General features: G+C 42.1%; 1 protein-coding gene across 1 annotated transcript in view; it reads right to left on the bottom strand.

The window, feature by feature from the left end:
• Positions 1–12,652: 12,652 nt before the first annotated feature.
• actr5 (actin related protein 5) overlaps positions 12,653–22,609 on the bottom strand; it is a 62,956-nt gene continuing 52,999 nt past the window's right edge. The window contains exons 8-9 of the mRNA XM_063041144.1: positions 17,355–17,487; positions 12,653–13,614 (exon numbers count right to left, since the gene is read on the bottom strand). Coding sequence (XP_062897214.1) covers positions 13,429–13,614; positions 17,355–17,487 — 319 coding nt within the window. The 3' untranslated portion in view covers positions 12,653–13,428. The remainder of the gene's footprint in view (positions 13,615–17,354; positions 17,488–22,609) is intronic.

The raw sequence follows: 22,609 nt of genomic DNA, 5'->3' as shown, positions 1-22,609 counted from the left end.
CCGTGCTGTATCTCAATAAATAAATAAATAAATTTTTATTTACTGTATGAGCATTTAGGCTAAAGACATTTTTACATAGTAACGGGGAGGGGGGGTGGTGGTGGTGGAGACAGACTGTGTGTAGACAGTTAATTTCAAAAAATCATCTCTGACGCAGAAGGGTTGAACACAGATATTACTCTCCGGATAGTAACAGCAGAATATAATTAAATGGAATCCACTACGATAAATTATCATCTCAGGAAAGAAAGTGTGAGTTAGCACATGTGATTCCTCTTATAAAGGAGTTCCCGTTGATGAGCTTTTCCTCAGAGGGCAGCTTCTAGCAGGATCGTAGGAACAAGACTAATCATTCCCAGACAGCTCGTCTCGTTTGACAATATCGCAGAAGAAGTGGAATTTTATCTGCCTCCACTCCTTGGCAAGGGAATGATACGTGGAACAGGCCAATCTAACACTGAGCAGAATAAGAGTATTACAATTAGGAGGATTACCACAGTGATAACTATTCCTCAGAGCTCCGTGGGCTGTGGAAAGCAAGTTGTGATCTGCTGAGGGGCTGCAAGGGTGCGAGCTAAATGCAAGACTTTCCGATGGCATAAGCTGGACCAGAAGCTAGAATTCATACAGTTCTCTGGTTATGTGGTTTTCCACACTGTACAAACTGAGTGAGGTAACTTACCACAAACATCATAAACTTTTATTCTGATGTTCTCCCATGCAGAGCCAATTGGTATTTTGTTACCATGGAGTAAGTCCTCAAACACCAAATGTTTCAGCTTTAATTTATTAGAACTGGACTAGGAACAAAACTTCATACAGTCATCACACTTTTCAAACCCTAAACCATCATTCACTGACAATGATCTGACACTTGCATCAAATAAGATGTCCCGATACAGAATATCACCATTTTAGATTCACTTTCAGTTGCCTCCCTTGTAACGCTGAGCCGTTATAAGGCATTGGTCCTACTGTGCTTGGAGCATTGTGAGCAGTTTTGGGCCCCTCATCTAAGAAGGGATGTGCTGGCATTGGAGAGGCTCCAGAGAAGGTTCATGAGAATGATTCCAGGAATGAAAGGGTTAACATATGAGGAGCATTTGGTGGCTGTGGGCGTATACTCTCTGGAGTTTAGAACAATGACAGGGAGTCTCACTGAAAGTTATCAAATATTGAAAGGCCTAGATGGATTGAACGTGGAGAGGATGTTTCCTATAGTGGGGGAGACTAGGACCAGAGGGCACAGCCTCAGAATAGAAGGGGGTCTATCGTGAACAGAGATGGGAAAGAATCTCTTTAGTCAAAGAGTGGTGAAGCTGTGGAAACTGCTGATCCCCTGGGATTTTCACGCAGAGCAGTCTCTAAACTTTACAGGGAATGGTGCTGAAAAAAAACAAAAAAGCATCCAGTGAGTGGCAGTTCTGTGGGTGAAAATGCCTTGTTTATGAGAGAGGTCAGAGGAGAATGGCCAGACTGGTTCACACTGACAGGAAGGTGACAGTGACTCAAATAGCCACTCATTAGGGTGAGCGGAAGAGCACCTCTGAACGCACAACACATCAGAACCTAGAAGTGGATGGGCTACAACAGAAGACCATGAACGTTCACTCAGTTGCCACTTTATTGAGCACAGGAGGGTGCCTAATAAAGTGGCCACTGAATGTATGTTTGATTTAAGATTAATAGTTCAGCCCATCACATTTACTCCACCATTTCACCATGGTTGATTTATTATCACTCTCAACCCCATTCTCCTGCTTTCTCCTGGTAACCTTTGATGCCCTTTCTAATCAACAAGCTATCAGCCTCCGCTTTATATCTACCCAATGACTTGGCCTCCACAGCCATCTGTGGCAATGAATTCCACAGATTCACCACCCTCTGGCTAAGGAAATACCTCCTTTTTCTTTCTAAAAGGACATCCTTCTATTCTGAGACTGTGCTCTTTAATCTCCCCCACTATAGGAAACATTCACTTCATGTCCACTGTATCCAGGCCTTTCAATATTCTACAATGAGATGCCATCTCATTCTTCTAAACTCCAGCAAGTGCAGGCTCAGAACCATCTAACACCCCTCACGCGTTAATCCTTTCATTCTTGTGAACCTCCTCTGGAGTCTCTCCAATGCCAGCACATCCTATGGAGAGGGCCCAGAATCCTCTTATGACTTTTGAACTCCATGTCTCAACTAATAAAGGCAAGAATGCCACATGCCTTCTTACCAACCTGTGTACCCACTGTCAGGGAGCTATGAACTTGGTCCCCAAGATCCCTCTGCTCATCAACACTGTTAAGGATCTGGTGTTGCATATAAATTAAACCAGATAAAAACAGCAAACTTTGTTCCCCTGAAGGACATTGGAAGATTTTGTAACTGTGTAGCTTCCTAGTGATTATGATTGATATTAGCAGTTCTTTAAAAATCCCGATTTATTTAATTAACTGACAATGAAGTTCCAAATTATTATGGTGGGATTTGAACTTAGTCAATGGATCAGTTGCCAAGGACTCAGAATTATTATTTCAATAACTAAATTATTTCTCTGTCATTCTTGACAGTGGTGCTTTCTGGAATTCCAGCATCTGATTCTGCAAGTGGAGGTTGATCGATTCTTGTTTACTAAGGCTGTCAAAGGTTATTATGGTGAGAAGGCAGAAGAATGGGGTTGAGGGGGAAAATAAATCAGCCATGGCAGAATGGTGGAGAAGAATTGATGGGCCGAATGGCCACATTCTGCTCCTATGGCTGCTCATCTCTGTAATATTCTGCAGCTATACAACACTGAAAAATATCTGTACTTCCTTCTTGATTATTTGTGACACTATATCCCTTTAGTTCTCAGAGTCGTAAAGAACTAGATTCCTTTCTTAAAATTCTCTGCATTGACTTACATTTTAAAACAATTCTCAAACCAACCTCTGATGTCTGCCTAGCTTCAGTTTTTACTTGCTAACATTCCTGTTAAATCCCTTAGAGCTACATAAGACATGGTAAAGGCACTAAATAATGGAATTTGTTATGTGAAGCCGACAAAATGTTCTAATGATGGAAAAAAATTGTTGCTCGAGGCCCTGACAACAGAATAACCTAGAAACCCTTAATTTTCCTTTCTGTTTCATGTAAATTCTGAAGAGATGAAGTTTTCATCCTTTATAGATGGATTGACTAACAAACTTTTGAATGTTGTGAAGCACAGTTAGTTAAGAAAATAGATCACAATTATTATAAGAAGCAAATAGGTAAAGATGGATTTTTTTGGAACATCAGTGAAATAAAACCTTCCAATTATTGGCTGTCCATTAAAGAACAGATCTGAACTCAAAGCTAAAATCTTATTTGGAATTTTATCCAATTGGAACTAACAAACCAAAAATTTTACTTCCTACCATCGAGACAGAAAAGGACAAATTAAATGTCTGATGATCAACACTGGAGCACCTCAGGGGTGTGTACTTAGCCCACTGCTCTATTCTCTGTATACACATGACTGTGTGGCTAGGCATAGTTCAAATACCATCTGTAAATTTGCTGATGATACAACCATTGTTGGTAGAAACTCAGATGGAGACGAGACGACGTACAGGAGCGAGATATATCAACTAGTGGAATGGTGTCACAGCAACAACCTGGCACTCAATATCAGTAAGATGAAAGAGCTGATTGGGAACTTCAGGAAGGGTAAGACAAAGGAACACATACCAATCCTCAGAGGGATCAGAAGTGGAGAGAGTGAAGAATTTCAAGTTCCTGGGTGTCAAGATCTCTGAGGACCTAACCTGGTCTCAACTTATCAATGCAGCTATAAAGAAGGCAAGACAGTGACTATAGCTCGTTAGGAGTTTGAAGAGATTTGGTATGTCAACAAAAACACTCAAAAACTTCTATAGATGTACTGTGGAGAGCATTCTGACAAGTTGCATCACTGTCTGGTATGGGGGAGGGTGGGGTACCGAAAGAAGCAGCAGAGGATCATAAATTTAGTTGGCTTCATCTTGGGTACTAGCCTACAAAGTACCCAAAACATCTTCAAGGAGTGGTGTCTCAGAAAGGTAGTGTCCATTATTAAGGACTCCCAGCACTCAGGGCATGCCCTTTTCTCACTGTTACCACCAGGGAGGAGGTACAGAAGCCTGAAGGCACACAGTCAACGATTCAGGAACAGCTTCTTCCTCTCTGCCATCCGCTTCCTAAATGGACATTGAATTTGTGAACACTACCTCACTTTTAAAATAGATATTATTTCTGTTTTTGCAAGTTTTTAATCTATTCAATATTTTTTTAAGGCATCCGTTAGTGTTGCAAGACCATGGATCTGTGCCTGGAAAGTCTTCACTCTCCAGGGCACAGGCCTGGGCAAGGTTGTATGGAAGACCGGCAGTTGCCTATGCTGCAAGTCTCCCCTCTCCACGACACCAATGTTGTCCAAGGGAAGGGCAAGGGCCGATATAGGTTGGCACCAGTGTCGTTGCAGAGCAATGTGTGGTTAAGTGCCTTGTTCAAGGACACAACACACTGCCTCACTGGGGCTCAAACTCACGTTGAATGCCTTAACCACTTGGCCACGTGCCCACATCTATACAGTACTGTAATTGATTTATTATTTTATTATTATTATTATGTATTGCATTGAACTGCTGATGCTAAGTTAACAAATTTCACGACACATGCCAGTGATAATAAACCTGATTCTGATTCTGGATATAGTGGATGTGGAGAGGATGTTTCCTGTAGTGGGGGAGAACAGGAACAGAGGGCACGGCCTCAGAATAGAAGGATGTTCATTTAAAACAGAGATGAGGAAAAAATTCTTCAGCCAGAGGGAGGTGAATCTGTGGAATTCATTGCCACAGACATATGTGTAGGTCAAGTCACTGGGTATATATAAGGCTGATAGGTTCTTGATTAATCAGGGTGTCAAAGGTTATGGGCAGAAGGCAGGAGAAATGGTTGACAGGAATAATAGATTAAAATAAGGTTTATTATCACTAGCATGTGTTGTAAAATTTGTCAACAGCAGCAGCAATTCAATACAATACTTGATAATGTAGAAAGAAAAATAAGTATTTATATATTAAATAGATTAAAATAGTGCAAAACAGAAGTAATATATGGTAAAAAGAAAGTGAGATTGTATTCATGGGTTCAATGTCCATTTAGGAATCAGATGACAGAGGGGAAGAAGCTGTTCCTGAATTGTTGAGTCTGTACCTCCTTCCTGACAGTAAAAATGAGAAGAGGGCATGGCCTGGGTAATGGTGGTCCTTAATAATGGACATCGCCTTTCTGAGGCACCGCTCCTTGAAAGTGTCTTGGGTACTACAGAGATTAGTACCCTAGATAGAGATGACTTATTTTACAATTTGAATCAGTCATGATGGAATGGTGGGGAAACCCAATGGGTCGAATGGCCTAATTTGTTCCATGATCTTATGACCTAAAGCAGAGTGAAGGGCTGTGCAAGGTTACTAACTTTGATGAAACAAAATGCAGAGAGATAGCTCTGTGTACATCATGAATGACAGTTCTCCACCTAATGTTGAGTAAATATTTACTGTTTTCCCTCTTATGACTATGATGAATAAATAGTGAACCAGAATCAGGATTATTATCACTGACATATGTTGTGAAATTTGTTATTTTGTAGCAACAGTACAGTGCATACATAAAAGGTACCATAAGTTACCATAAGAGATATAAAAATAAGTAAGTAGTGCAAAAATAATTTCTGTTTTCATGAAATTGGATGGCTATGTAGGAGGAAAGGGTTAGACTGAAGAATTAAAAGGTTGGCAACAAAACTGTGGGCCAAATAACCTGTCCTGTGCTATAACACTGTCTGTTCTCTGAGAACAGAGAACAAAATAGTGAATTTGTGTTCATGGACTGTTTAGAAAACTGATGCAGAGGGGAAGAAGCTGTTCCTAAATCATTGAGTGTGCGTCTCGGGCTCCTGTACCTCCTCCCCTGGCAGTGGTAATGAGAAGAGGGCATGACTTGGATGGTTGGGAGTCCTTCATGATGGATGCCGTCTTCTTGAGGTATTTCCTGCTGGCAAGGTCCTGGTATCAATGAAGAAGCTGGTTGTAGGCTAAAGGGGAGTCTGTCAATTCGCATTTAAAATTCATAGATGTGTATTCTCAGTAGGGTAATAATGGCAAAGAGTTTCATGATCTGACAGGACAATGAAAGGAAATTGTTTCTGGGCCTGTACTCAATGGAGTTTAGACAAACAAGAGGAGATTTCATTGAAACCTATTGAATACTTAAGGGATAGGTCAGAGTCTTTGTGGAGAGGATGCTTCCTATCGTGGGGGAGACTAGTACTAGAGGGTATATCCTCAGAATACAAGGATGTCCTTTTAAAACATAGATGAGAAGGAATTTCTTTACTTAGAGGATGATGGCTCTGTGGAATTCATTGCCACAGATGGCTGTGGAAGCCACGTCATTGGGGTTTTTTTTTAAAGCATAGGTTGATAAGTAAGGGCGTCGAAAGTTACGGGGAGAAGGCAGAATGAGGATGAGAGGGATAATAAATCAGTCATGATGGAATGGCGGAGCAGACTCGACGGGCCGAATGGCCTAATTCTGCTCCTGTATCTTACGGCCGGCATCAGAGTGTGATCTTACCTGTACAGTATACGGGCTAAGGTTAATCATGAGGATCAGGGGGTAAGAAACTCGGCAGATTTTGCTTTCATATCAATATTTATACATCAGTAAAACCAAACGACGGCTATAACACTGCACCAGCTGAATTAAACTGGCCTATATTTACAGCTGGTTGTTACCTTAACCCAGATGACTCACGGGGGAAGCTGAAATCTGCTTTCAAGTTCTTCCTTTCGGAATAACTTTATTCATTTGTTATTTCACCCCCCCCCCATTACGTCATCTGCAAAGCCATCACCCATTTCACTGAATATTTTCCATTGGCTGCAGTAGACATTAGCTGCGCGGAAAAGTATCAATTACCTTGTGTTACTAAATGATTACATAGCTGTTACTGCCGAAATCGAATGGGAAACAGACTGAGCAATAAGAAACGCCGGCACTTAATCCGCACGTAGTGTTATTTGGTAAAGCGAATAACTAGATATTTAAAAATAAGGCAATAACTAAGGAGTTTTCAGCTAACTACTGAAATTTCTTTAAATAAATATATTACATGCAAATCTCTCACTCACCCGTATTTTACCTCCAATTTACTCTACCTTTCTGTGTGGGTCCTTATCAAAAGCCTTTTGAAAATCCAATACACGACACCACATTGGAGTATTGAGAGCAGTTTTGGGTCTATTATGCAAGAAAGGATGAACTGGCATTGGAGAGGATCCAGAGATTCATGAGAATGATCCCGGGAATGATCGGGTTAACGTATGTGGAGCGTTTCATAGCACAGGGCCTGTACTCGCTGGAGTTTAGAATAATGGAGAGGGGTGGAGAGATCGTATTGAAATCCACCGAATATTGAGTGGATATGGAGATGACGTTTCCTATAGTGCGGGAGTCTAGAGGGACAGCCTCAGAACAGAGGAATGTCAACTTAGAACAGGGATGCGGAGGAACTTCTTAGTCACAGGGTGGTGAATCTGTGCAATTTATTGCCACAGACGGCCGTGGAAGCCAGAACATTGGGTACATTTAAAGCAGAGTTTGATGGGTTCTTGAGTCAGGGTGTCAATGGTTACGGAGAGAAGGCAGGGGAATGGGATTGAAAGGGATAATAAATCAGTCATGATGGAATGGGGGAGCAGACCCAATGGGCCGAATGCCCTAATACTGCTCCCACGTCTTGTGGTCTATTACGAGACCCCTGTACTTTCAGATACAGTAATGCAATTTGGGGCTTAGTGGAATGGTCTGCATTTAAGTTACTGCCATCATAGCATGTCCACAACTTGAGTCCTTAGAATGTGGGAGGAAACCTACATAGTTACAGGGAGAACAAACAAACTCCTTCCAGTTAGCAGAGTATTCTTCACTCGGCGGGGGGCGGGAAATGTGCTGCCAGTGAACGTGGTGGATGCGAGTTTGATTTGGTTAAGTACTTGGATGAGAGGGGTATACAATGCTTTGGTTCAGGTGCAGGGCAATGGGGCTAGGCAGAATAAGTTTGGCAAGGACTAGATGGGCTGAAGGTCATGTTTCTGTGCTCTATGACTCAGGAAACTCAATGATCAGTTTGTGCACAAGAAGCTCCCACAATCCTCAATGAACCATTGATCAAAGACCCCAATACTTTCTGCAGAATAAGTATCATCATGGGTGCCATGGTTAAGTCCATATTCCTTTAAACCAGGGAGTCCCAACCTTTTATATGCCACGGAGCCTTACAATTAACGGGGAGAAACCATAGATCCCAAGATGGAACCCCTGCTTTAAACTGTGCCTCTTCCCGCTGGAGATCCAATGGTTCAATGGGCAGCAAGGTAACGTAGCAGACGGTGCTATTACTTTACAGTGTCAGAGATCACTGACTGGGGTTTGTCCATTCTCCCTGTAACCATGTGGGGTTCCTGCGAGTGATCCGGTTTGCTCCCACATTCCAAAGACATATGGTTTGGATTAGTGAGTTGTGGACACTGAAACATGGTACTTGCAGGTTGCTCAGCACAATCCTTATTTGGTTTGACGGGAAACTACGCAATTCACTGTATGTTTCGACGTACATGCGACAAATAAGGTTAATCCTTTTCTGTTCTTTATGTCTCTCCCTCCAAGACTCCTTCAGCAGTACAGTACTCCCATCGTACTGGAGCATCAGTCTAGATTCTGGGCGCATGGCTCCAGAGCGAGACTTGAATGCACAAATTTGGTATCCCAGAGGCAGCAGTGTTTTTGAAGTAAAGCGGACACTAACAAGCGTGCAGTACATTCTGAATCCTTTGCAGAAGAGTTTCCAGCTATGTTCAACCTGTACCAGCAGAGGTACGCACTTTGCAGATGTACAGTACTCACTCCCAAGAGTCACTTTTATTCTCTTATTTCACTCTCTAGCCAAAGCCTTGTATTTTCTGATATATTTGTTATGACAAGAACTTGGATTTCACATGTACTCAGCCTGCAAGATTGCCAATAATTTTGACATAGAAGTCAGTCTTCTCAAGCTTTTTTCCCTTCAGGGGCTTGAATTATTCTACCATATGTTTCTTTTGTTCTTGGTTCTTTCAAAATTTTACACTCCTTCATCTTTCAGTGAATGGAACAGATTTAATAAATTACCTAGTGGCTGTTGGGAGCGTTAAGGGGTTCAAGAGCTGCTCCACAGGTTGGAGCACAGGTCTTGGCTGGACCTCTTGCCTAGTTCTGAGCTCTGAGTCATTGAAAAGAGCCCTCTCTTCTGTTAGGAATATTAGTGATCCGAAGGCATTTCTTTGTACGATACAGGAGTTATCCTAGTGCCCTGGTAATCAGATTCATTAACTGGGTTAGTTGGCTATTACTCATCACCATACTCCTGTTTTGGGAGAGATTGTTGAACACAAATGCATCTCAAAGTTCAATCCTTTGTCCCCGTGGCGAGAGATGGAAACAGGTAAGGCAGGCCAACAGGCTTTGGTGAAGCTGTTTAGGCCAATCCCCCTGTATAGTGGATACAATGGATTGCAGAAGCATTGATGAACTCCAACTGTACCATCGACTTCAGAGGATGATGAAGATGGGCAGTCACTGATGGCCTGTGCTCCGCTTAGGAGCTAAGGGCCCATGTAAGTTGAACACAAATGGATCTCCCAGTGGCCACACATTTTAATTCCACATCCCATTCCCATTCTGACATGTCTATCCACAGCCTCCTCTACTGTAAAGATGAAGCCACACTCAGGTTGGAGGAACACCACCTTATATTCCATCTGGGTAGCCTCCAACCTGATGGCATGAACATCGACTTCTCTACCGCTAATGCCCCACCTCCCCCTCGTACCCCATCTGTTACTTATTTTTATACACACATTCTTTCTCTCACTCTCCTTTTTCTCCCTCTGAATATACCCCTTGCCCATCCTCTGGTTCCCCACCCCCTTGTCTTTCTTCCCAGACCTCCTGTCCCATGATCCTCTCGTATCCCTTTTGCCTATCACCCGTCCAGCTCTTGGCTCCATCCCTCCCCCTCCTGTCTTCTATCATTTTGGATCTCCCCCTCCCCCTCCAACTTTCAAATCCCTTACTCACTCTTCCTTCAGTTAGTCCTGACGAAGGGTCTCGGCCTGAAGCGTCGACTGCACCTCTTCCTAGAGATGCTGCCTGGCCTGCTGTGTTCACCAGCAACTTTTATGTGTGTTGCTTGGATTCCCACTGTATTTTTTTAAAACAGTGACAGTACTTCACAAGATCCAAAATGGAAATCGTGTGGGAGACCAGTTGGCTGCAAAGCTGGGTAAATCAAAATTTGCATCATGTAGAGAGACCATTTGGCTCCAGTGCTAGGCAAATTTGAAGTGCATTGTGACGGATGCGATTTGGCCCCAAAGCTGGGCAAGGAGAAACCTGTTCTTGCCACTGCTACATCCCAGTTCTATTTACTGCCTTGAAGTTTCCAGCACCCAAATATTCATCCAGTTATCTTCTAAGTGGAGTGAACTTTCCTGCATCACCCAGTTTCAGAGTCCAGATCACCAACAAACTAGGCAGAAATACAGTTTCATCCAGCCACTCCCAAAATTATCTTCATCCATCAAAGGAAATAGGTCTGTCCTGTTTACCCTGTCCATACCTCTTGTAATTTTACACACTTCAATTAAAACTCCCTTCAGCTTCCTACTTCCTCTCAAAGTAACCCCAGTTTAGGTGATATTCTTCTTGTAATTAAAGTTACACGGCCATGATTTCAATTCTCCTTTGCATCCTGTTACTCGATCATTTCTATGATATGATTACCAGAAATGTATACAGTACTCCAGTGATGGCATGGCTAAGTTTTATGAATCTACAATCTTCTAGTCATTCAAACCTTCATTGACTGTACAGCTATGTATAAAGAACTTAAATACCAGTAGTTGGTCACTCAGTCCATTACACTTATTTTACCTTTAAATATGATCTTTGGTGCACTAACCCCAAAACACTTGATTCCATAATAACTACAGACATTAACAATATTGGTGTTACTGTACTCAGCAATTCAGTCTCCACATCCTTGAGCAGTAAACTCCGAAGATTCACCAGGGATGAAGAAATTTTTCAGTTCTGTCCCGAATGACTAAGATGAGACTGTAACCCTCGGTTTCTACATATCCCGGCCAGGGGAAAGACCAATTCCATATTTACCCTTCAAGCCTCGTAGGAATTCTGTACATTTCGACATGATTACCTCTCATTCTTACACACTGGAGGAGGTTTAATTGCTCTGATGTTCTGCAGTTGAGAAAAATGCCTTATAAATACTTTCATTCATATGGTAGCTTTTCCTTGGGTAGCAATAGACTGTTGACCACACAAAATGCAGATAGAAAAAGACAGTTCCACAATATTTCTTTCTTCCAATATTCTGAAGACATTTTAAGAAAACAGTAATCCACTTGAATGCATGAAATAAACAAAATCATTAACATTTAGGGGGTTGCAATATTCACAAATATTGAATGGCAACACTTCTGTACTGGAATATACTGCTCTAATAATTCAAAAGATTATATCTCCTTTAAAGACAGTTTACCAGAGTAAATGTTCAAGTTTAGAGTAAGGAGCAAATCCAATTAAAAGAAAGTCGAAGTATGCCTTTTCCAAGTTTTAAATAAGTTCAAATCAGGTTGCATGTATCATGCACTTTTCTAACCAAGTCTCTCTGTGCAAAAGCAGGAGAAGTAACCCAATGCTAACACTGAACAAAATCATAATTTCTGTAAGCAAATGAGCAGTAATGTGCTTTATGACAGTATTATCCCAGGCTGTATTCCAAGGGACACCTTATATGCACATAGACTTGGTATTGGAGCGACTGGGCTTGTATACTCTGGAATTTAGAAGGATGAGAGGGGATCTGATTAAAACATATAAGATTATTAAGGGATTGGACACGCTGGAGGCAGGAAGCATGTTCCCGCTGATGGGTGAGTCCAGAACCAGAGGCCACAGTTTAAGAATTAGGGGTAGGCCATTTAGAACAGAGTTGAGGAAAAACTCTTTCACCCAGAGAGTGGTGGATATGTGGAATGCTCTGCCCCAGAAGGCAGTGGAGGCCAAGTCTCTGGATGCTCTCAAGAAAGAGATGGATAGAGCTCTTAAAGAGAGCGGAATCAAAGATTATGGGGATAAGGCAGGAACTGGATACTGATTGTGGATGATCAGCCATGATTGTACTGAATGGCTGTGCTGATTCAAAGGGCCGAATGGCCTACTCATAGAAACATAGAAACATAGAAAATAGGTGCAGGAGTAGGCCATTCGGCCCTTCGAGCCTGCACCGCCATTTATTATGATCATGGCTGATCATCCAACTCAGAACCCAGCCTTCCCTCCATACCCCCTGACCCCTGTAGCCACAAGGGCCATATCTAACTTCCTTTTAAACATAGCTAATGAACTGGCCTCAACAGTTTGCTGTGGCAGAGAATTCCACAGATTCACCACTCTCTGTGTGAAGAAGTTTTTCCTAACCTCGGTCCTAAAAGGCTTCCCCTCTATCCTCAAACTGTGACCCCTCGTTCTAGACCTCCCCAACATCGGGAACAATCTTCCTGCATCTAGCCTGTCCAATCCCTTTAGGATCTTATACGTTTCAATCAGATCCCCCCTCAATCTTCTAAATTCCAACGAGTACAAGCCCAGTTCATCCAGTCTTTCTTCATATGAAAGACCTGCCATCCCAGGAATCAATCTGGTGAACCTTCTTTGTACTCCCTCTATGGCAAAGATGTCTTTCCTCAGATTAGGGGACCAAAACTGCACTACTCCTGCACCTATTGTCTATTGTTTCAGCAGGGTAAGTTTTATCCAAATGACGATAGAGACAAGTTCCACAATGTAGGAAGGGATATACAGAGGAAAAAAATGAATACTTTTGTCATCACTTTCAACCTACATTTCTTCTTAGCTACAGTAACACATACAAGATGCTAGAGGAACTCAATGTCAGGTAGCATCTATGGAATGGATAAACAGTCCACATTTTGAGCTGAGACTCTTCATCAGGACTTCTTAGCTATCACTTAATCTTGAGACAACAATGTATGTTGTTAATAGATACTAATGTATGGGTTATCCATATCCTGAAAGAGGATATTATTTCAAGAAAAAAATTACACTGTAATCCAGTTCAAATTCAGTATTTACAATTCAAAATAAATGTCTTTTATATAAAAACATCAAGAACTGCTTATCAAAGCAGTTAATTTGGCTTCAGTTCAAGAGATGTCTCTCAATTTATGCAAAAGCCAGGTGAATAATTGAATTTGTCCAAAATCTTCTGGTTTGCCAGTGCAACTAAGCTGGTTTTGTAAGGCTCATCGGCACATAAATATTAGAAGCTATGTGTTCACTCAAGTACTCTCCTCCTTTCTCTTCATATTCAGATAGTGTGATCCAGCCCTCACTTTCATCTTTGTGCTCCACAGCCCAATCACGAGCACCAAACCAGGCATCCAGAACAGGATTGGAAGCAACAACCACCTGAAAGACACAAAGGCCCCATATCAATATACAACAGTTCTGTGCAATTCAGAGAAGTGATTTAAAGGAGAAATGTAACTTCATAACAATTTATGGCGATATTGATTCACTTGTATAGATTTTGTTTCAAGAAGATAAATCTGAATGTGCACAAGTATTTGAGTTGGTCTCTTTTCACTAAGGACTCGTATTGCAAACTTGCCCATAATCATGGAACAAAAGACCCCTCAGCTTGTAGTTTTTGCTTTGAAGAATCTGGGATTGTTACATATTAGCAATATTAATTGTACCTCAGTGATTGATGAAAGCAGAGCAATGATGCCTGTGTGCAAAAATCCCTCATTTTGAAGACCACAAAAATTTACCCAAATTTCAGCAAGGAATCAGAAATTATAATGCTAAGTTAATGCACAAACAGGAAAGCGCATCTCTCTCATACATAGGCTACCACATCAGCAATAGATATGTTCTGAAATAATAGAATTTAGAAATTGTTGCAATTAATTGCTGATTCCTTAAGGTTGTCATAGCCGAGGGGTGGTAGTGGGGATAAGCTCCCACTACCTATTAAACGCTCCTAATGGTGTGCATCTCCAATAGTCCTGAGAACCAAGTCCAGCTCCTGGCCTTCACAAGTGGCTTAGCTACTAAGACCAGCGGAGCAGTTTCTATTGTTAGGAAAAAGGGCAAAGGCATGCTACTAGCACCTTAAAACCAGTTGCTTCAGGCAGATGGGGCTTGTCAGCCATGGTTGGCAAATCATCTAGGAGAATGAAAGCTCTGATCTCAAACCTCCATTGCACTGCGGATATACCCACTCATGGGAAGGCTTCAGGAGTAAAGCCAGAGCTGAACTCCCTAAAACAGCCCAATGTTGAGTTCAACACTGACTGGCAACTCCTGCGATGTCACTGGTGCCAAACTATATCTGTCTCTGCTGTGCCTTTGGATTCATTAGCTAAATGGGGGGAGAGGGCCTACTGCATGGCCAACAGCTTGCTCTCCATTTCGTACTGCCTTGTGCATCATGTAGACAGCTGGGATGCAATATCCACAGTTGACCCTGACCTTAGGGGGGAGCCTCCACAACAATTGCTGCTAAACAGATTCAGAGTCAAAACTCCTTATAGTTCATTCTTGCCCCTCTAAATATAATATACAATGTGAATCAGGAATTTATTTCTGGCAATTCAGCTTAAATTGAATTATTGTAGTCAGATTAAATGGTCACTCATCTCATCTGCTGTTTATAGAACTTTGTGGAGCACAAATAGTCTGCACCTCAAGTATGATTAGATGGTGATAAAATCTATTAAGACATGAAGTGATGTAGAAGCTCTTCTAGACAGGCAACAAACCCCAATAGATTATTACCTTTCTGGCTACTAAATGTCAGTTAGATATAACATTTAAGAGAATTACCTAACAACAGAAAGCAAAGCCAAGATGTCGCCAGTGATAAAGCCACTAGATATTCTACTACTTTAGGGGTTCCCAACCATTTATATGCCATGGACCATTAAGCAAGGGGTCTGTGAACACCAAGTTGGGAACCCCTGTACTAAATATATTTCTTCCAAACTACTAGCATTGCAATCCACAGCCTGTAATTTCCCTTTAAGAAACAAACTTTTGAACCGTCTAAGCAAACTAGTGATTTTATGATCTCCTGAAGGATTTCGCAAACTTGACTTTCAGGAAAGTGGGTATGGCCATCGCCAGAAAGTGCTCCAGACTGGACCAAGCCAGATCGAAGCATCGAGGCCCAAGAGTGGAAAACAAATCAATGTTCAGCCCCACTACCCCTTGCCAGCCAAGATCCCCACCTATGCCTGTTGCATCTGCCCATGTTTGACCTGTCTCCCTCTCTTCTCACTACTACCATCAGGTAGGAGGTGCAGGTGTCTTGGGTCCCATGCCACCAGGCTCAGGAACAGCACTGGGCTCCTGGAACAGCGTGAATGGCTTCACTTGCATCAGCACTGAACTGACTTCCAAAGCTTGTAGACCAGGGCTTCCCAACCTTTTTTACGCCATGGACCAATGCCATTAAGCAAGGAGTCTGTGGACCCAGGCTGGGAACCCCTACTGTAGACAGACGTTCAGGGACTCTACCTTTGTTAGTATGGTTTTACATGGATTCTGTTGTACTTGTGTTCTTATGAGTGCCTGCAAGAAGATGTATCTCAAGGCTACTACATATGGTTTACATACTTTAATAATAAATTTACTTCTGAACTTATTTTGGAGTACTTTTCAATAAAAGTGTATTACGTAAGAGAAATGGAGGAAAATAAATGAGATTAGTAACTATAATGTGCAACAGAAACTAGAGCAAAGACCATTGCTTCTTTTTATGTAAAGATCTCAAAAATCTTCAAATAAAAGCTTCAAAGATTGGCTCCAAGCCCAGTGTTCTTTCAAAGTTTTCTTCAGTGAATCCAAGTACTCCTGGATTATACCAAGCAAATATTCTGCATGACTCTAAATTGATTTGCAGATGCATTAGTTGGAGAAAATCCATTAAAAGTTGTCAGATCTCTGAATAAAAAAAAGACTTGCAGATGGTGGAAGTCAAAAATAAAAGCAAAATGTTGGGAATACTCAGTAGGTGAGGCCACATCTGTGAGAAAAGAAGTAGAGTTAACATTTCAAATTACAGTCTCTATCAAATCCCTGATGTCCAAAATCTTATTGAATTCTCCAGTAATCAATATAAAGCTCCATGGCTTTATAGTTAATCAAAAGATCTGTTTTTATTCTGAGTTTGCCATTACAGCAAACAAAGGCAAAACAATATAGTAGCTAGGAATTTTTCATGCCTACATGCTTTTTTCCCCAATTCTTTATAGCTTTACTGCACTAAGTCAAATAGCACAATTAATTCTTCGTTAATCCCCATGGGCTTCGGGCAGATGGGGCCATCAGCCACGGCTGGCAGCTCATTGATGAGAAGGAAAACTCTGATCGCAAACTGCCACAGCCTTGCAGTTATACCCACTCACGGGAAGGCTTCAAGAATAAACCCCAAGGGAAAAACCGAGAGCTGGAGAACATAAGGCAGATCTACATTGAGTTCAATGCTGACTGCAACACGGCTGGTACGAAACTCTGCCTTTCCTTTGGGTTCATCACATGCTTAGGGAGGGGGAAGCTTACTAGATGGGCAGCAACCTGCTCTCCCTATTGTACTGCCCTGGTTTGCGAATATAGACAGCTAGGACTCAACCATGACTGACGAAGGCATCCAATTCTCATGGTCCTGGAAATAAGATGTTAGCTGTCCAAAATGAAACTTGCAGTTGCAATAAAAAGGTAGAGGCTGACAAGGAGGTTTAACCATTGAAGAGTCCAAGGTCTGTTTTGTATCCCTATCATTAATGCTATAAAGGAAGAAAATGTAAAAGTGGGAAATGGGTCAGGTTGACCGTGGAGTAGGTTCATAGAGATCAGCAGAACATCTTGGGCCAAAGGGTCCGTACAATGCTGTACTGTTCTAAAACATCTAAAACTTCTTTCCGTAACGCTTAACCCCTTCACCAATCAACCCGATAGCCCTGTTTGGTATTACAAATAAAAGAGTTTTGAATCTGACCTTGCAGAGGCCATTATCCCAAAACTTTGTCAGCCATGCCTCAGAAAATAGATCAGTATCTTTGTCATTACTGATGCTTCTACATCACCCCCCGCTGCCTCACCACCCAAGATAAGAACTCAACACAGCTTTTAATTCGTAGTACCTGAAATGAAGACTGAAAAGGCCTCATGGAAAGCAGCTCCCTCTCCATTCTTGTCTTCATCCCAGGGTATAGAATGTTTCCGCCAGTAAGGAATACATTTTGTACCAGTTCATCTTGCTCTTTCTTGGAATATCTGCAGAATTAAAGCAGGTGCATTTTATTTTTGCAACTCTGTGCTGTATTCTTCAACCTTTTAACCCTTTCTAGCATGGTCATGTAAGTAGGGGGATACAAAATGCTGGAGGGACACAGGAGGTCAGGAGCATCAATGGAGTGGAATAAACAATTGATGTTTCAGGTTGAGACCCTTCATCAGGCCTTCATGAATCCTGATCAAAGTTCTCAGCTCAAAACATCTACTGTTTACTCTTTTCCATAGAAGCTGCGTGATCCGCTGAGTTCCTTGAGCATTGTGTGTGTTACTGTACATTTCCAACATCTGCAGAATCCCTTGTGTTTATACTGACACTGGTTTTCTCAGTGGATCCCTCCAAAAGCTCTGCTGAAAGTGGACCCACAGCTGAGTTCTTTCTTCTTAAAGACTGTGATCTCAGAGCATTAAGAGACCAGATGGAGCTGAACAAGGCTGTGACACATTTAGATTTAGCTGTTGGATAGCAGCTGTCCCCATCAACAGATGGTTCAAGGACCGAGCAGTGCAGAAAGTAATTAGCAAAAGGCACACAGGAAATATGAGGAGAAGCATTAAAAAGACAATGATCTGGAATTTGACTTGCAAAGAGGGGAGAAAAAGGCAAAGGGTCTTTCAGGAAGGAAAGAGATAAGAGCTTGAAGGAAAACAATATACAGCACCACAAGGAAAGAACAGTGACGGGACTGATTGGTTTGCTCTACAATGGACTGGATGACCTTTCATCCCAGGGATCATTTCGTGAATCTTTTCTGGACCCTCTCCAATGCCAGCACATCCTTTCTTAAACCAAAGAAATGGTGATGGACTTTAGGAAGACTAAGCCTGCACTGTTCCTTGTTATTATTGATGGTGAGGACGTGGATGTGGTGAAGACCTACAAGTATCTGGGGGTGCACCTGGACGACAGACTTGAGTGGAGCACCAACACAGAGGCTGTGTATAAGAAGGACCAGAGTCACCTCTACTTCCTGAGGAGACTTAGGTCATTTGGAGTATGCAGGCCTCTCCTTCACATGTTCTACCAGTCTGCTGTTGCCAGTACAATCTTCTATGCAGTCAGTGGTGTGCTGGGGCAATAGCATCAACACAGGTGATGCCAACAGGTTCAATAAACTGATTAGAAAGGCTGGCTCTGTCATAGGAGTCAAACTGGACACACTGGAGGTTGTGGTAGAACAAAGGACCCTCTAGAAAATCCTGGCAATTCTGGACAATGTTTCTCACCCCTTGCACACTACCTTGGCTGAACAGAGGAGCACTTTCAGTAATAGACTAAGACAACTGTGCTGCTCCAAACAGCGCTACATGAGGTCTTTCTTACCCTAAGCCATCAAGATCCATAATGAGTCAACCTACAGACAAGGAAGTGTTCTTGTAATCTTTGACTTGTAAATCTTGTACATCTTATTTTTAAAAGGTAACTTATTTTTATCCGTCCTTACTTCTCTTCTAATATTTGTATATCTATGCACTTGTAATGCTACTGCGACACTGTAATTTTCTTTGGGATCAATAAAGTAACTATCTTAGATAAATGGCCCAAAACTGCTCACAATATTCACACTTTATGTGAGTATTGCATATTTATTTATTTTTAAATAACAGTACATAACAAGTCCTTCTGACCCAATGAGTCATGCCGCCCAACAACCACCTATTTAACCTTAGCCTAATCACAAGAGAATCTACAATGATCAATTAACCTACTAACTGGTACATCTTTGGAATGTGGGAGGAAACCGGAGCACGTGGAGGAAACCCACACAGTTATAGGGAGAATGTATGCAACTCCTTATGGAGAACTTCAGAATTGAACTCTGAACTCCAATGCCCAGAGCTGTAATTGCGGCAGCTTTGCTATCGTGGCACCCTGCCTTACCACTTCTTAACAACATAGACAGGGCCAGGAACTCGTGTTTCAATCACTGTGACAATCTTGCATGGCAAATTTATACATCGCTAATCAGAGACACCGGCTTCCTCACCCATCACTGCTAAAACTGAATGCACATCACAGATGTGAAAAACTAATACTTCTATTCTACTTACATTCGTAAATCCTTCCTCAAACAAGATGAGTGAGTAAAGGTGAAGAAATGTTTAATATGAATGCCAAGGCTCAGGTTATGGATCTGATATCCTGTCTGGATCAGACTTAAAAGACATGAATATCCAGCTAAGTATTTTCAGTTTTCTTGCAGATTCTATCCTCCCTTTGTGGACACCTTTAAGCTGTTTTGAGGCTGGGTCCTAATGCATTTTCCCTTGGCTATTAACAGAGCTATGAAAATTAAACTTGTCAGCCACCATTCAGCCATAGGCAGCAACAATGCGTCTTCTCTGCTAGCTCATTAGTTCAAAATAGCAGCTTTTGCTCTCTAAGTAGAGAAGTCCAGTTTAATGAGTGTACAAAATACAGGACAATGATTAAAGTACACTCAGTGGCCACTTTTTTTTAATGTATTTCTTGTATCTAATAAAAGCCAGCTGTTGGTGTAGTGGCATCAGCACCGGATTTCGAGATGAATGGTCCCAGCTTTGAATAAAAATAAACAAATGCTAAAGAAACAGAAAGGTTGCCACCTGATGCACCAAAAGTCACAGAGAGGAAAACAACTGTACCTAATAAAGTGGCCACAGTGTGTATGTTCATGCTCTTCTGCTGCTGTATTCCATCCACTTCAAGGTTCGCCATGTTGTGCATTTGGATATGTTCTTCTGCACACCACTGTTGTAACACGTGGTTATCTGAGTTACAGTCACCTTCATATCAGCTTGAACCAGTCTGACCATTCTCTGCTGACCTCTCTCATTAACAAGGCGTCTTTGCCGATGGAACTGCTGCTCAATAGATATCCATTCTCTAAACGCTAGAGACTTATGCACAAAAATCCCAGGAGTTCAACAGTTTGAGGTACTCCATAAGACATAGATGCAGAATTAGGCCATTTGGCTCATCAAGTCTGCTCCACCATTCTATCATGGCTGATTTAGTATCCCTCTCAACCCCATTCCTCTTCCTTTTCCCCATAACTTTTGACACTTCGACTAATGAAGAACCTATCAACCTCCACCTTAAATATATCCAATGACTTGGCTTGCACAGCCATCTATGGCAGTGAATTTCCACAGATTCACCAATCTCTGGCTAAAGAAATGTTTCCTCATTTCTGTTCCAAATGGGAATGCCTCAATTCTGCAGACGTGCCCTCTGGTCCTAGACTCCCGCACTATAGGAAACATCCTCTCCACATTTACTTTATCCAGACCTTTCAAAATTCAATAGGTTGCAATGAAATCCTCCCTCATTCTTCTAAACTCCAGTGAGTACAGGCCCAGAGCCAAACACTCTTCATATGTTAACCATTTCATTCCCGGGATCATGCTCGTGAATCTCCTCTGGACTCTCCAACGTCAGTACATCTTCTCTTAGATAAGGAGCCCAAAACTGCTCAGACCCCAAGTGCAGTCTGACCAATGCCTTATAAACCTCAGCATCACATCCTTGCTTTTGTATTCTAGTTCTTTCAAAATGAATACGAGCATTGCATTTGTCTTCCTTACCATGGACTCAACCTGCAAGTTAACCTTTAAGGAATCCTGCACAAGGACTCCCAAGTCCCTTTGCATCACTGATTTTTGAATATTCCCCATTTAGAAAATAGTCCCCACCTTTATTGCTTCTGAAAGTGACCATGCATTTTCCTACATTATATTCCACCTGCCATTTCTTTGCCCATTCCCCCAATCTGTCCAAGTCTTTCTGCGAACACCCTGCTTCCTCAACACTACTTGTCCTTCCACCTATCTTCATATTGTCTGTAATTACGGCCACAAAGCCATCAATTCCTTCATCCAAATCATTGACATACCACATAAAAAGAAGAGGTCCCAATACCAACCCCCGCAGCACACCACTAGTCACCAGCAGCTGACCAGAAAAAGCCCCCTTTATTCCCACACTTTGTCTTCTGCAAGTCAGCCAATCTTAGACAACAGACAATAGGTGCAGGAGTAGGCCATTCAGCCCTTTGAGCCAGCACCACCATTCACTGTGATCATGGCTGATCATCCACAATCAGTACCCTTTTCCTGCCTTCTCCCCATATCCCTTTACACCGCTATCTTTAAGAGCTCTAACTCTTTCTTGAAAGAATCCAGAGAATTGGCCTCCATTGCCTTCTGAGGTAGAACATTCCACAGAACCACAACCCTCTGTGTGAAAAAGTTTTTCCTGAACTCTGTTCTAAATTGTCTACCCCTTATTCTTAAACTGTGGCCTCCGGTTCTGGACTCCCCCAACATCGGGAACATGTTTCCTGCCTCTAGCGTGTCCAATCCCTTAATAATCTTATATGTTTCAATCAGATCCCCTCTCATCCTTCTAAATTCCAGTGCATACAACCCCAGTCGCTCCAATCTTTCAATATATGACAGTCCCGCCATCCCGGGAATTAACCTCGTGAACCTACGCTGCACTCCCTCAATAGCTAGAATGTCCTTCCTCAAATTTGGAGACCAAAACTGTATACAATACTCCAGGTGTGGTCTCACCAGGGCCCTGTACAACTGCAGAAGGACCTCTTTGCTCCTATACTCAGCTCTCCTTGTTATGAAGGCCAACATGCCATTAGCTTTCTTCACTGCCTGCTGTACCTGCATGCTTACTTTCAGTGACTGATGAACAAGGACACCTAGACCTCGTTGTACTTCCCCTTTTCCTAACTTGACACCATTCAGATAGTAATCTGCCTTCCGTTCTTGCCACCAAAGTGGATAACCTCACATTTATCCACATTAAACTGCATCTGCCCACTCACCCAACCTGTCCAAGTATTGTAAATAGCTGCGGTCTTGCAGTACCCGACTAGTCACTGCCTGCCATTCTGAAAAGGACCCATTAATCCCTACTCTGTTTACTGTCTGGCAACCAATTTTCTATCCATGTCAGTACCCTACCCCCAATACCATTTGCTCTAATTTTGCACATTAACCTCCTATGTGGGACCTTATCAAAGGCTTTCCGAAAGTCCAGGTACACTACATCCACTAGCTTTTCCATGTCCATTTTCATAGTTACATTCTCAAAAAATTCCAGATT

Source organism: Mobula hypostoma, chromosome 2, assembly GCF_963921235.1.
Source record: "Mobula hypostoma chromosome 2, sMobHyp1.1, whole genome shotgun sequence".
Classification (NCBI taxonomy): Eukaryota; Metazoa; Chordata; class Chondrichthyes; order Myliobatiformes; family Myliobatidae; genus Mobula; species Mobula hypostoma.
This window is presented reverse-complemented; position numbering and strand designations above follow the sequence as displayed.